Source organism: Bufo bufo, chromosome 1 (genome assembly GCF_905171765.1).
Source record: "Bufo bufo chromosome 1, aBufBuf1.1, whole genome shotgun sequence".
Taxonomy (NCBI): domain Eukaryota; kingdom Metazoa; phylum Chordata; class Amphibia; order Anura; family Bufonidae; genus Bufo; species Bufo bufo.
In genome coordinates this window covers 258,957,106-258,970,205 of record NC_053389.1, presented here as the reverse complement: position 1 = coordinate 258,970,205, position 13,100 = coordinate 258,957,106, and the positions used below count along the sequence as shown (strand labels likewise).

Here is a 13,100-nt window from a genome sequence, read left to right as displayed (position 1 = left end):
ACTAGTAGCCAGGAATTCCCCCTCTTCCACAACAACCGGAGGCAGTCACATTTCCCATTCATGGTGAGTTGCCAAGGTCCTTTCTAAGGCTTGGGAACGCCCTAATCACTGTTTTTCTGCTACAAGGCGCATGGATACTCCTTTATCCTTTCCCGGCAGATAACGTGCGGCAGTGGTCTTCTCCTCCTAAGGTCGACCCGCCGGTGGCCAGATTGGCTAAGAATACGGCAATACCAGTCCTGGACGGGTCCTCCCTACAGGACTCCGTTGACAGGCGTTTGGACTCTTTCCAAAGCCATCTTCTCTCTGGTGGGCACAGGTCTGCGGCCCGCGTTCGCCTCAGCCTGGGTAGCCAGGGCGCTTTCGGTGTGGTTGCAGCGCCATCATCAGGACCTCGCGGAGCAGGATGCCTCTGCGGAGACCCTGAACTTCATCCTCCAGATGTCCCAGACGACAACATTCCTCTGTGAGGCCTCATTGGATGTCGGCACTCTCTTTGCGCTGATTTCGGCCCTCTCGGTCACACAGCGCAGGGAGGTCTGGTTGAAGGTCTGGGACGCCGACTATTCCTCCAAGCGCTCCATCACTAACCTCCCCTTTGCGTGCTCCAGGCTCTTCGGGGCTAAGCTGGATGAGATCATCTCTGAAGCTACGGGGGGGCAAGAGCACACACGTGCCCCAATCTAGATCCAAGCGTGCCTTCAGAGCTCGCCCCTCTGGCTCTAGAAACCAGTCCTTTCTGCGCTTTTCCTCCCCCAGGTCTGCGTCAGCCCCCTCCTTTGGCGGCTCTCGGGACTCCCACAAGAAGCCTTCCTTTAAGCCTCAACCTTTCTGGCGCCCGTGGGCACAGTTCCAGGGAAGTTCTGCCCGGTCCGCGGTTCCCCAGCAGTCCTCTGCCTGAAAGGGCGCCCCCACCGCTTGTGGTGGGGGGCCTTCTGCTCTTTCAGCATGTCTGGAGAGCTCACGTTCAAGTCGCCTGGGCCCTGGAAATTGTAACTTCCGGTTACAGGATAGAATTTGTTTCCAGGGATCCGGCCCGAGCCTCGGCCCTTTTACAAGCTGTTTCTTCCCTTCTGGTCAGGGGAGTAGTTGTCCCAGTTCCTCTGGAGGAACAGGGAGCAGGTTTCTACTCAAATCTTTGTAGTGCCAAAGAAGGAGGGATCAGTGCGTCCGGTCCTAGACCTGACGCTGTTAAACAAGTCCCTGCGGGTGCGGAGGTTACTGGTGGAGTCCCTCCGCTCCGTTATTGCTTCTCTTCTTCCAGGGGAGTTACTCGCGTCGGGGGACATCCGGGACGCCTATCTGCATGTCCCTATCGCAGAATCTCACCACAGGTTCCTGCGTTTCGCCATTGGCGACCATCATTATCAGTTCGTCGCCCTTCCCTTTGGGCTGGCGACAGCCCCGCGGGTATTCACAATTATCTTGGCGCCGATCATGGCGTTTCTCCGTACCAGGGGCATATCTCTGCTGCCCTACCTAGACGACATTCGGATAAAGGCTCCCTCTCGTCCCCAGGCCGAAGACAGCGTCAGAATCACTGTTCAGACACTGCAACAGTTCGGCTGGCTGATCAACTTCCCGAAGTCCTCTCTCCAACCTTCCCAGAGGGTGTCCTTCCTGGGGATGATTATGGACACTACTGCAGCCCGGGTATTCCTCCCGGATTGCAAGTTCTCATGGATACGGGAGTCTGTGTCTCGCCTTCTGCATTCCCCGTGTCTCTCCATCCGGGAGTGCATGCAGGTTCTGGGGCTTATGGTGGCCTCCTTCGAGGCAGTCCCCTTTGCCCAGTTTCACACTCTGCCTCTGCAGCAGGCGATCCTGTCCTTCTGGGACCAGACATCGAGGGGTCTGGACTCTCAGATCCGCCTTCCTCCTCGGGCTCACATGGACCTCCAGTGGTGGCTGTCCCCTCAGAATCTGACATCGGGGAAATCCTTCCTCCCAATCTCCTGGACATTCGTCGCCACCGATGCCAGTCTCCTGGGTTGGGGCGGCGTTCTCTGGGCTCGGACGGTTCAGGGGGTGTGGTCATAAGTGGAAGCCCGCCTTCCGATCAACATATTGGAGCTCAGCGCAATTTTCCTCTGTCTCATTGGACCCCCCTACTAGCGGGTCTCCCAGTAAGGATCCAGTCGGACAATGCCGTGGCCTACATCAATCATCAGGGCGGTGCAATTGTAATTTATACTTTTTCTTTTTTTGGCCCAATTCTAAAACGTGTTGGTCAGATGCTCACTATACTCCTAGATGTATTCCCTGATGGGTGTACTATGAGGTTTATACTGTAAAAGTACAGCAGGGGCTCTGCAAATGATGCCTCAAAACCAGTCCAACAAAGTCAGTAGTTCAAAAGCCAAATGGCACTGCTTCCTTTCTGACTGGTGTCATGTGCCCATACAGCAGTTTATAACCACATGTGGGATATTGTCTTACTTGAAAAATTGCGTAATATAATTGTGGAGTGCTTTTTCTCTTGCATTTCTTGTAAAAATGAAAAATCTTGACCTGAAACTACGTATTTTTGAGAAAAAAAAACCTCTGTCGTAAAGTGGTCCAAATTTATTACCACATAAATTGACACGTCACATTTCAGAAATTGGGTTGTATCCCTAAGGATAGGTGTTAAATGCTAGATCAGTCAGGGTTCTACCTTTGGGACACCCAAGAAATTACAAAAATTAGGGATTCCAGGAACCATATAAGATCTCCTGTTGTATACTTCTAAGGCTACTTTCACACTGGTGTTTTGGCTTTCCGTTTGTGAGATCTGTTCAGGGCTCTCACAAGCGGTCCAAAACGGATCAGTTTTGCCCTAATGCATTCTGAATGGATAAGGATCCGTTCAGAATGCATCAGTTTGCCTCCGATCAGTCTCCACTCTGCTCTGGAGGCTTGATGAAACTGATCCAAACGGATCTGTCCTGGCACACAATGTAAGTCAACGGGGACGGATCAGTTTTTTGACACAATCTGGAACAATAGAAAACAGATCTGTCTCCCATTGACTTTTAACCGCCTCCAGACCGCCTAACGCAGGATCGCGTTCCGGAGGCGGCAACCCTGCGCAGAGTCACACATATATGCGTCATCTCGCGAGACGCGAGATTTCCTGTGAACGCGCACACAGGCGCGCGCGTTCACAGGATCGGAAGGCAAGCGAGTGGACCTCCAGCCTGCCAGCGGCGATCGTTCGCTGGCAGGCTGGAGATGCGATTTTTTTTTTATTTTTTTTTTAACCCCTAACAGGTATATTAGATGCTGTTTTGATAACAGCGTCTAATATACCTGCTACCTGGTCCTCTGGTGGTCCCTTTTGTTTGGATCGACCACCAGAGGACACAGGTAGCTCAGTAATATGTAGCACCAAACACCACTACACTACACCCCCCCCCCCCCCCCTGTCACTTATTAACCCCTGATCACCCCATATAGACTCCCTGATCACCCCCCTGTCATTGATCACCCCCTTGTAATACTCCATTCAGATGTCCGTATGATTTTTACGGATCCACTGATACATGGATCGGATCCGCAAAACACATACGGATGTCTGAATGGAGCCTTACAGGGGGGTGATCACCCCATATAGACTCCCTGATCACCCCCCTGTCATTGATCACCCCCCTGTAAGGTTCCATTCAGACATTTTTTTTGGCCCAAGTTAGCGGAATTTTATTTTTATTTTCTTACAAAGTCTCATACTCCACTAACTTGTGTCAAAAAATAAAATCTCACATGAACTCAGCATACCCCTCACAGAATCCAAATGCGTAAAAACTTTTAGACATTTAGATTCCAGACTTCTCACACATTAGGGCCCCTAGAATGCCAGGGCAGTAGAACTACCCCACAAGTGACCCCATTTTGGAAAGAAGACACCCCAAGGTATTCCGTGAGGGGCATGGCGAGTTCCTAGAATTTTTTATTTTTTGTCACAAGTCTCACCCATGCTGGGTGAGAGAAATATCTTGGCAAAACAACTTTTCCCTTTTTTTTTTCTTTTTTTTTCTTTTTTTTTATACAAAGTTGGCATTTGACCGAGATATTTATCTCACCCAGCATGGGTATATGTAAAATGACACCCCAAAACACATTGCCCAACTTCTCCTGAGTACGGCAATACCAGATGTGTGACACTTTTTTGCAGCCTAGGTGGGCAAAGGGGCCCACATTCCAAAGAGCACCTTTCGGATTTCACCGGCCATTTTTTACAGATTTTGATTTCAACTACTTCTCATGCATTCGGGCCCCTAAAATGCCAGGGCAGTATAACTACCCCTCAAGTGACCCCATTTTGGAAAGACACCCCCAGGTATTTCGTGATGGGCGTAGTGAGTTCATAGAACTTTTTATTTTTTGTCACAAGTTAGCGGAAAATGATGATTTTTTTTTTTCTTACAAACTTGTGACAAAAAATAAAAAGTTCTATGAACTCACTATGCCCATCAGCGAATATCTTAGGGTGTCTACTTTCCGAAATGGGGTCATTTGTGGGGTGTTTGTACTGTCTGGCCATTGTAGAACCTCAGGAAACATGACAGGTGCTCAGAAAGTCAGAGCTGCTTCAAAAAGCGGAAATTCACATTTTTGTACCATAGTTTGTAAACGCTATAACTTTTACCCAAGCCATTTTTTTTTTACCCAAACATTTTTTTTTTTTATCAGACATGTAGAACAATAAATTTAGAGAAAATTTTATATATGGATGTCGTTTTTTTTGCAAAATTTTACAACAGAGTGAAAAATGTCATTTTTTTGCAAAAAAAATCGTTAAATTTCGATTTAATAACAAAAAAAGTAAAAATGTCAGCAGCAATGAAATACCACCAAATGAAAGCTCTATTAGTGAGAAGAAAAGGAGGTAAAATTCAATTGGGTGGTAAGTTGCATGACCGAGCAATAAACGGTGAAAGTAGTGTAGTGCAGAAGTGTAAAAAGTGGCCTGGTCATTAACCACCTCAGCCCCCAGTGCTTAAACACCCTGAAAGACCAGGCCACTTTTTACACTTCTGACCTACACTACTTTCACCATTTATTGCTCGGTCATGCAACTTACCACCCAAATGAATTTTACCTCCTTTTCTTCTCACTAATAGAGCTTTCATTTGGTGGTATTTCATTGCTGCTGACATTTTTACTTTTTTTGTTATTAATCGAAATTTAACTATTTTTTTGCAAAAAAATGACATTTTTCACTTTCAGTTGTAAAATTTTGCAAAAAAAACGACATCCATATATAAATTTTGCTCTAAATTTATTGTTCTACATGTCTTTGATTAAAAAAAAATGTTTGGGTAAAAAAAAAATGGTTTGGGTAAAAGTTATAGCGTTTACAAACTATGGTACAAAAATGTGAATTTCCGCTTTTTGAAGCAGCTCTGACTTTCTGAGCACCTGTCATGTTTCCTGAGGTTCTACAATGCCCAGACAGTACAAACACCCCACAAATGACCCCATTTCGGAAAGTACACACCCTAAGGTATTCGCAGATGGGCATAGTGAGTTCATAGACCTTTTTATTTTTTGTCACAAGTTAGCGGAAAATGATGATTTTTTATTTATTTATTTTTTTCTTACAAAGTCTCATATTCCACTAACTTGTGACAAAAAATAAAAACTTCTATGAACTCACTATGCCCATCACGAAATACCTTGGGGTCTCTTCTTTCCAAAATGGGGTCACTTGTGGGGTAGTTATACTGCCCTGGCATTCTAGGGGCCCAAATGTGTGGTAAGGAGTTTGAAATCAAATTCTGTAAAAAATGACCTGTGAAATCCGAAAGGTGCTCTTTGGAATATGGGCCCCTTTGCCCACCTAGGCTGCAAAAAAGTGTCACACATCTGGTATCTCCGTACTCAGAAGGTGGGGAATGTGTTTTGGGGTGTCATTTTATATATACCCATGCTGGGTGAGAGAAATATCTTGGTCAAATGCCAACTTTGTATAAAAAAAATGGGAAAAGTTGTTTTTTGCCAAGATATTTCTCTCACCCAGCATGGGTATATGTAAAATGACACCCCAAAACACATTCCCCAACTTCTCCTGAGTACGGAGATACCAGATGTGTGACACTTTTTTGCAGCCTAGGTGGGCAAAGGGGCCCATATTCCAAATTGCACCTTTTGGATTTCACAGGTCATTTTTTACAGAATTTGATTTCAAACTCCTTACCACACATTTGGGCCCCTAGAATGCCAGGGCAGTATAACTACCCCACAAGTGACCCCATTTTGGAAAGAGACCCCAAGGTATTCGCTGATGGGCATAGTGAGTTCATGGAAGTTTTTATTTTTTGTCACAAGTTAGTGGAATATGAGACTTTGTATGAAAAAAAAACAGCATTTTCCACTAACTTGTGACAAAAAATAAAAAATTCTAGGAACTCGCCATGCCCCTCACGGAATACCTTGGGGTGTCTTCTTTCCAAAATGGGGTCACTTGTGGGGTAGTTATACTGCCCTGGCATTTTCCAGGGGCCCTAATGTGTGGTAAGTAGGTAAATGACCTGTGAAATCCTAAAGGTGCTCTTTGGAATATGGGCCCCTTTGCCCACCTAGGCTGCAAAAAAGTGTCACACATGTGGTATCGCCGTATTCAGGAGAAGTTGAGGAATGTGTTTTGGGGTGTCATTTTACATATACCCTTGCTGGGTGAGAGAAATATCTTGACAAAAGACAACTTTTCCCATTTTTTTTTTTTTTTATACAAAGTTGGCATTTGACCAAGATATTTCTCTCACCCAGCATGGGTATATGTAAAATGACACCCCAAAACACATTCCCCAACTTCACCTGAGTACGGCGATACCAGATGTGTGACACTTTTTTGCAGCCTAGATGCGCAAAGGTGCCCAAATTCCTTTTAGGAGGGCATTTTTAGACATTTGGATACTAGACTTCTTCTCATGCTTTGGGGCCCCTAGAATGCCAGGGCAGTATAAATACCCTACATGTGACCCCATTTTGGAAAGAAGACACCCCAAGGTATTCAATGAGGGGCATGGCGAGTTCATAGAAATTTTTTTTTTTTGGCACAAGTTAGCGGAAATTGATATTTTTAATTTTTTTCTCAAAGTCCCCCGTTCCGCTAACTTGGGACAAAAATTTCAATCTTTCATGGACTCAATATGCCCCTCACGGAATACCTGGGGGTGTCTTCTTTCCGAAATGGGGTCACATGTGGGGTATTTATACTGCCCTGGCATTCTAGGGGCCCTAAAGCGTGAGAAGTCGTCTGGAATATAAATGTCTAAAAAATTTTACGCATTTGGATTCCGTGAGGGGTATGGTGAGTTCATGTGAGATTTTATTTTTTGACACAAGTTAGTGGAATATGAGACTTTGTAAGAAAAATAAATAAATAATTCCGCTAACTTGGGCCAAAAAAATGTCTGGAGCCTTACAGAGGGGTGATCAATGACAGGGGGGTGATCAGAGAGTCTATATGGGGTGATCACCACAGTCATTGATCACGCCCGTGTAAGGCTTCATTCAGACGTCTGGATGCGTTTTGCGGATCCGATCCATCTATCAGTGCATCCGTAAAAATCATGCGGACGTCTGAATGGAGCTTTACAGGGGGGTAATCAATGACAGGGGGGGTAATCAATGACAGGGGGGTGATCAGGGAGTCTATATGGGGTGATCACCACAGTCATTGATCACGCCACTGTAAGGCTTCATTCAGACGTCCGGATGCGTTTTGCGGATCCGATCCATCTATCAGTGGATCCGTAAAAATCATGCGGACGTCTGAATGGAGCTTTACAGGGGGGGGTGATCAATGACAGGGGGGAAATCAATGACGGGGGTGATCAGGGAGTCTATATGGGGTGATCAGGGGCTAATAAGGGGTTAATAAGTGACCGGGGGGGGGGGGGGTGTAGTGGTGCTTGGTGCTACTTTACTGAGCTGCCTGTGTCCTCTGGTGGTCGATCCAAACAAAGGGGACCACCAGAGGACCAGGTAGCAGGTATATTAGACGCTGTTATCAAAACAGCGTCTAATATACCTGTTAGGGGTTAAAAAAAACACATCTCCAGCCTGCCAGCGAACGATCGCCGCTGGCAGGCTGGAGATCAACTCTCTTACCTTCCGTTCCTGTGAGCGCGCGCGCCTGTGTGCGCGCGTTCACAGGAAATCTCGCGTCTCGCGAGATGACGCGTATATGCGTCCAGGCGGAATGAATCAACCACCTCCAGGACACGTCTGTGCGTACAGCGGTCCGGAGGTGGTTAAGGGTGTTTAAGCTAGGGGGGCTGAAGTGGTTAATGGAGTTTATGACTTATCCGTCTTGGCTATGTTACAGATAATACAAACTGATCCGTTCATGATGGATGCATGCGGTTGTATTATTGTAACGGATCAGTTTTTGCAGATCCTTGACGGATCCGCCCAAAACGCGAGTGTGAAAGTAGCCTAACAGATTTGACAGTGGTGTACATTGCCCATTGAGTTCAATCCAAAGTTGTTGTTTTTCTGTGGTGGCCCTCTGTGTAGGATTGCAGCCTGCTGCGCTTTCCTATGCACAGCTGTCTGTATACCTGCCACCCAAACATGTGCCAAAAGAACATACTCCGTTGGGTGAATGGAGCCCTGTGAATGCCATCTGAAGGAATGCAATTGAGTGGATCCGTGACCACTAATGTCTATTTTATAATTTCAGGCAACATCTTGTTGAACATTTTGGTCCAGCCATCTATGCCGTGTTCAAGAACAGGGAAGAACAATGTGATGATCGTATGTGTTCCTAACCCTCCCATCGCTGAGGAAAATCCAACTGCTCCGGTCACCATGTTGATCAGAGTAAAAACCACAGAGGACGCGGACAAGCTGCACAAAATTATTTTGGAGAAAAAGGGGGCTTAATACTCAGATGCCTTCATGGGATTTTTCTTTTTGCCAAGTTGCTGCTCATTTATCAAACTCAAGGGTTGCCATTCGTCGATTAATGATCTTTTGACCCACGTATCTTCTCACTGCAAAAAGATTGTTTTCGTAAGGTTTTTTTTGTTTTTGTCAGGAAAGATTCGGATGGTAATAAAGCTTTAAGGGAAACAGTGTTTGTATGTACAATGTCAAAGGAATGCCTGGTGTCAATGTGAATGGCTAGATTATCACAGGCTAGGCCTGAGGAGGAGGAGAAACAAAATACCAGTCAAGAACTTAACGTGCGTTCTTCTGCTCCATGTCCTTCTTTCTGCTTCTCTTTCAACTCAAGTTTTCTTTTTCTCCTGACAGTGGGCAGTTGATTCTTCTGTATTATGTCTATTTTGAAATGATCTTCTGAAGTGTGTCCCCTCCAGAACAGCACCAGTGTCTTAAAGGGATTTTCCAATCTTCTAAAGTGATGGCATGTAGCTAGGATGTCATTTTATGATTGGTGGGGGTCTGACCTCTTGGTCCTCCACTAATCCCAAGAAGGAAGGGTCCTCTGACCATGAGCTGTGTAGGGGTCTGCAGTGGGCCCCATTAGAGTAAATGGTGTTGGTGGAACTTTTGGAATTGCACTTCTGACTTGAATGCATAAAAAATATATATATATATATATATATATATATATATAATATATATTATATATATATATTTTTTTTTATATTTTTTTCCTAAATGTGTAAGGGCTGCGGAATTAATTTCAACTTGTTTTCTCTGTAGGAAGAGAGGAACAACATCGCCGTACTGCTCTCATGATCTGAATGCTTGCAACTGGGAAATGATATTGCGTTTAAAAAATGGGGGGAGGGGGGCAGATCACTTCTTTTTTTTTTTTTTGATTGAATGATTCCCAGAGGAAAAGGTGACAGTGCGTTAAAACAAATGGTATTAAGGAGGTCTTGGCATTACGAAGGGGTCTCGGATGCTTTGTCTTCTGCTAATGGTCCCATTCTTGGGATTATTGGAGGTCCACAATCATTAGCCCCCAACAAAGTAGGGTTTTGATCTATTAAAGATAGATTATTATAGAATTCCCTTTTTAACCTTGTGTTGAAAGGTGTTTAATAAATGTGGCTAAGGCTACTTTCTCACCTGCGTTTAGATGCGGATCCTTCTGGTATCTGCACAGACGGATCCGCTCCTATAATGCAAACGCTGGTATCCGTTCAGAACGGATCCGTCTGCATAACTAAATAAAAAAAAGTCTAAGGCTGGGTTCAGACCTGAGCGTATTTGATATGCACGTTTTTATGCACGTTTTTTGCAATAATAAACGCGCGTTTGAGTGATTGACTGCAGTGTCCTATGGCCACAAACGCGTGTCAAAACACCCCAAAGAAGCTCAAGAACTTGTTTGAGCGTAGGGCGTTTTTCAGAGCGTTTTACAGCGCCTTTGAACGCGCTGTAAAACGCTCAAGTGTGAACCCAGCCTAAGTGTAAGTCAAACGGATCTGTCCTGACTTACATTGAAAGTCAATGGGGGACGGATCCGTTTACAATTGCACTATATTGTGTCAATGTAAACTGATTTGTCCCCATTAACTTACATTGTAAGTCAGGACGCAAGCAGCGTTTTGGTGTCCGCCTCCAGAGCGGAATGGAGGCCGAACGGAGCCAAACTGATGCATTCTGAACTTATCCTTATCTATGCAGAATGCATTGGGGCTAAACTGATCCGTTTTGGGCTGCTTGTGAGAGCCTTGAAATGGATCTCGCAGGCGGACCCAGAAACAGCAGTGTGAAAGTAGCCTAAGATGTTTGAGGAGTTGGCATTGCCCTACCCATCTGAAACCTTTTCTCCAGTAATAGGCTGATCGCATGAGCTGCAGGTAGAGATTATTGTTTTGGGGGGGGTGGCAGCAGCTATCAGCTAGTCTTTATTTCCCCTGCAGCAGTCATGGAGGGAAAAAGGAAGCCTTTACCTAGCACCTATTGAACCCAGTAGGCAACCCATGTAATGTACAGAAAGTCCTCAAGATGGAGGCTCTGCAGCTCTACACTTAGGCTTCATGCACACGGCGGTACTATGTTTTGCGGTCCGCAAACTGCAGATATCGGCTGTGTGTTCTGCATTTTGCAGAATGGAAAATCTGGCCCTCAATAGACCAGTTCTATTGGACATGTTCTAGTTGTGTGTTTTGTTTTTTTTTTTGTTTTTTTTTGTTTTGTTTTTTTTTGGTGCAGACAGCACACGGAGCGCTGTCCGCATCTTCTGCGGCCCAATTGAAGTGAATGGGTCCGCATCGAAGCCGCAAAAATAAAAATGCAGCACCAAACCACATTCTTGTGTATGAGCTCTTAGGCTAACGGAGAACATGTGGCTCTTCAGCTGTTGTGGAACTACAAGGATGGGTATACAGGGAGTTTTCAGTCTGAACAGCCACGGGTTGCAGATCAACTGCATTTTTGTATATTGAAAGGTGGTAGACAATACTTTTCAAGCCATGTCTTACATGGACCAATTGATATAGTAATTGCTAGAGATGAGCGAATTTCATATTTTGAAATTCGTTCACACTTAGTTTACTGGTAAAAGGTGAATTGCGTTATGGATTCTGTTACCACGGACCATAACGCAGTTCTTTAACGGAATACCTTTAGAGGCATTCTGTTAATCATTCCGTCATAATAGTAGTAGCCTATGGGCTGCAAAACGGATCTAACCTGTTTCCGTTATGCAGGGGAGTCCTCTCCTGCATAATGGAAATGGGAAGGATCCGTTATGCAGGCCCTAGACTTCTATTATAACGGAATGCCTCTAAAGGCATTCCATCATAGAATTGCGTTCTGGTCCGTGGTAACGGAATCTATAACACAATTCTGCTTTTACCACCAAACGGCGTGCACAAATTTAATTACATGAAATTCGCTCATCTCTAGTCACATTGGTCTGTCTACTGAGGCTCCAGAACAAAGTATGAGAAGCCCTGATCTGAATTATGTATTATATCACTATTGATGATATCCTGAGGTTGACGAGACTCCATGTTTTGCATAACTTTCTGCATATCCTGCTGTGACTTGTAGTTCTACAACTCTGAAGAGACCACATATGCCTCTTGGATTCGAGCTCCCCATCATGGTATTAGTCACATCCTGTGGTGCCACCCAAATTGTTCTACAACTGAAGCAGGTGAGAAGCAGCCTAGGGATGCCTATCTCTGCGGTAACATATCTGCATTACCTTCTGTCCAACCTATTTCTGTAGACGCTCGTATGGCAGAGGCTATAAATCTGATGGACTGCACATCTGACTGTGACTTTGTACAATTACTTGACTTTTTTTTTTTTTGTTCTTTTCCAATGAGTTTTACACATTTACTTTGAATTGCACAGAAATATACTCGTTATTTGACTAATAAAATGATTACTGGTTACCCCACCTCAAAATAAGCCCTGTCCATTTCAGTAACTATGGCTGGGATCATGGGCTTCACTTTTTGCAAGCTTGATTGAACATAAGCTTTAAATCTGCAGTGTTATGATTGGCCTTGCTTCCTTTAGACCTCACCATTGTTATTTAAAATGTGTCTGCTTTCATCCCGAAATAGTGCCACTCTTGCCTATGGGCTGTTGTGTATTGCAGTATTATAGAGGATGGTGTGGAGCTGCAATACCAGACTTTAGTGCATGGGGTAAATGTGGCATTGGTTTGGTGAAAAACTTTTTCTTAAAGGGATATACCTATCTCAGTCATTGATGGCATATTGCTAGGATATGCCATCGGTGTCATATAAGGTGCTGTCTCACCTCTGGTACTCACTCCTATCTCCAGAATAGGCCCTGCAAAGTGTTGACCACTATTGGGAATAAAAATAAAATAAATTCCTGGCAGCCCCTCAGGATCTGATCGGTGGGGGTCCAACTCCTGGCCCTACCTTCCTGAATGTGAGTAACTGTTTGAAGAACTTGGGGCAAGCACTTGTAATTACACTGCGCTGCCACTGCAAGTGAAGTGACATGCAGTGTATCTTAAAGAGGAAGTAGTGCTCACACAAGTGCCTTCTCCTCTTCAAACTGCGGGGTGCTAGGAGTCAGGCCCTCAATGATCTATCCCAAGGATAGGTCTTCAATATGTACTGCCTGCACAACCCCTTTAAGCTCACAACTCTGCTTTTGCCATTCCAAACTACAAATCTTATTTTTCAATCCTCCTTTAA

General features: G+C 44.9%; 1 protein-coding gene across 3 annotated transcripts in view; it reads left to right on the top strand.

Annotated features, from left to right (window-relative positions):
• The window catches only part of NUP50 (nucleoporin 50), a 32,169-nt gene extending 22,637 nt beyond the window's left edge, over positions 1 to 9,532 (top strand). For all 3 annotated transcript variants that reach the window (XM_040439143.1, XM_040439142.1, XM_040439141.1), the window contains one exon: positions 8,672 to 9,532. In XM_040439143.1, coding sequence (XP_040295077.1) covers positions 8,672 to 8,874 — 203 coding nt within the window. In that variant the 3' untranslated portion in view covers positions 8,875 to 9,532. The remainder of the gene's footprint in view (positions 1 to 8,671) is intronic.
• The last annotated feature ends 3,568 nt before the right edge of the window (positions 9,533 to 13,100 follow it).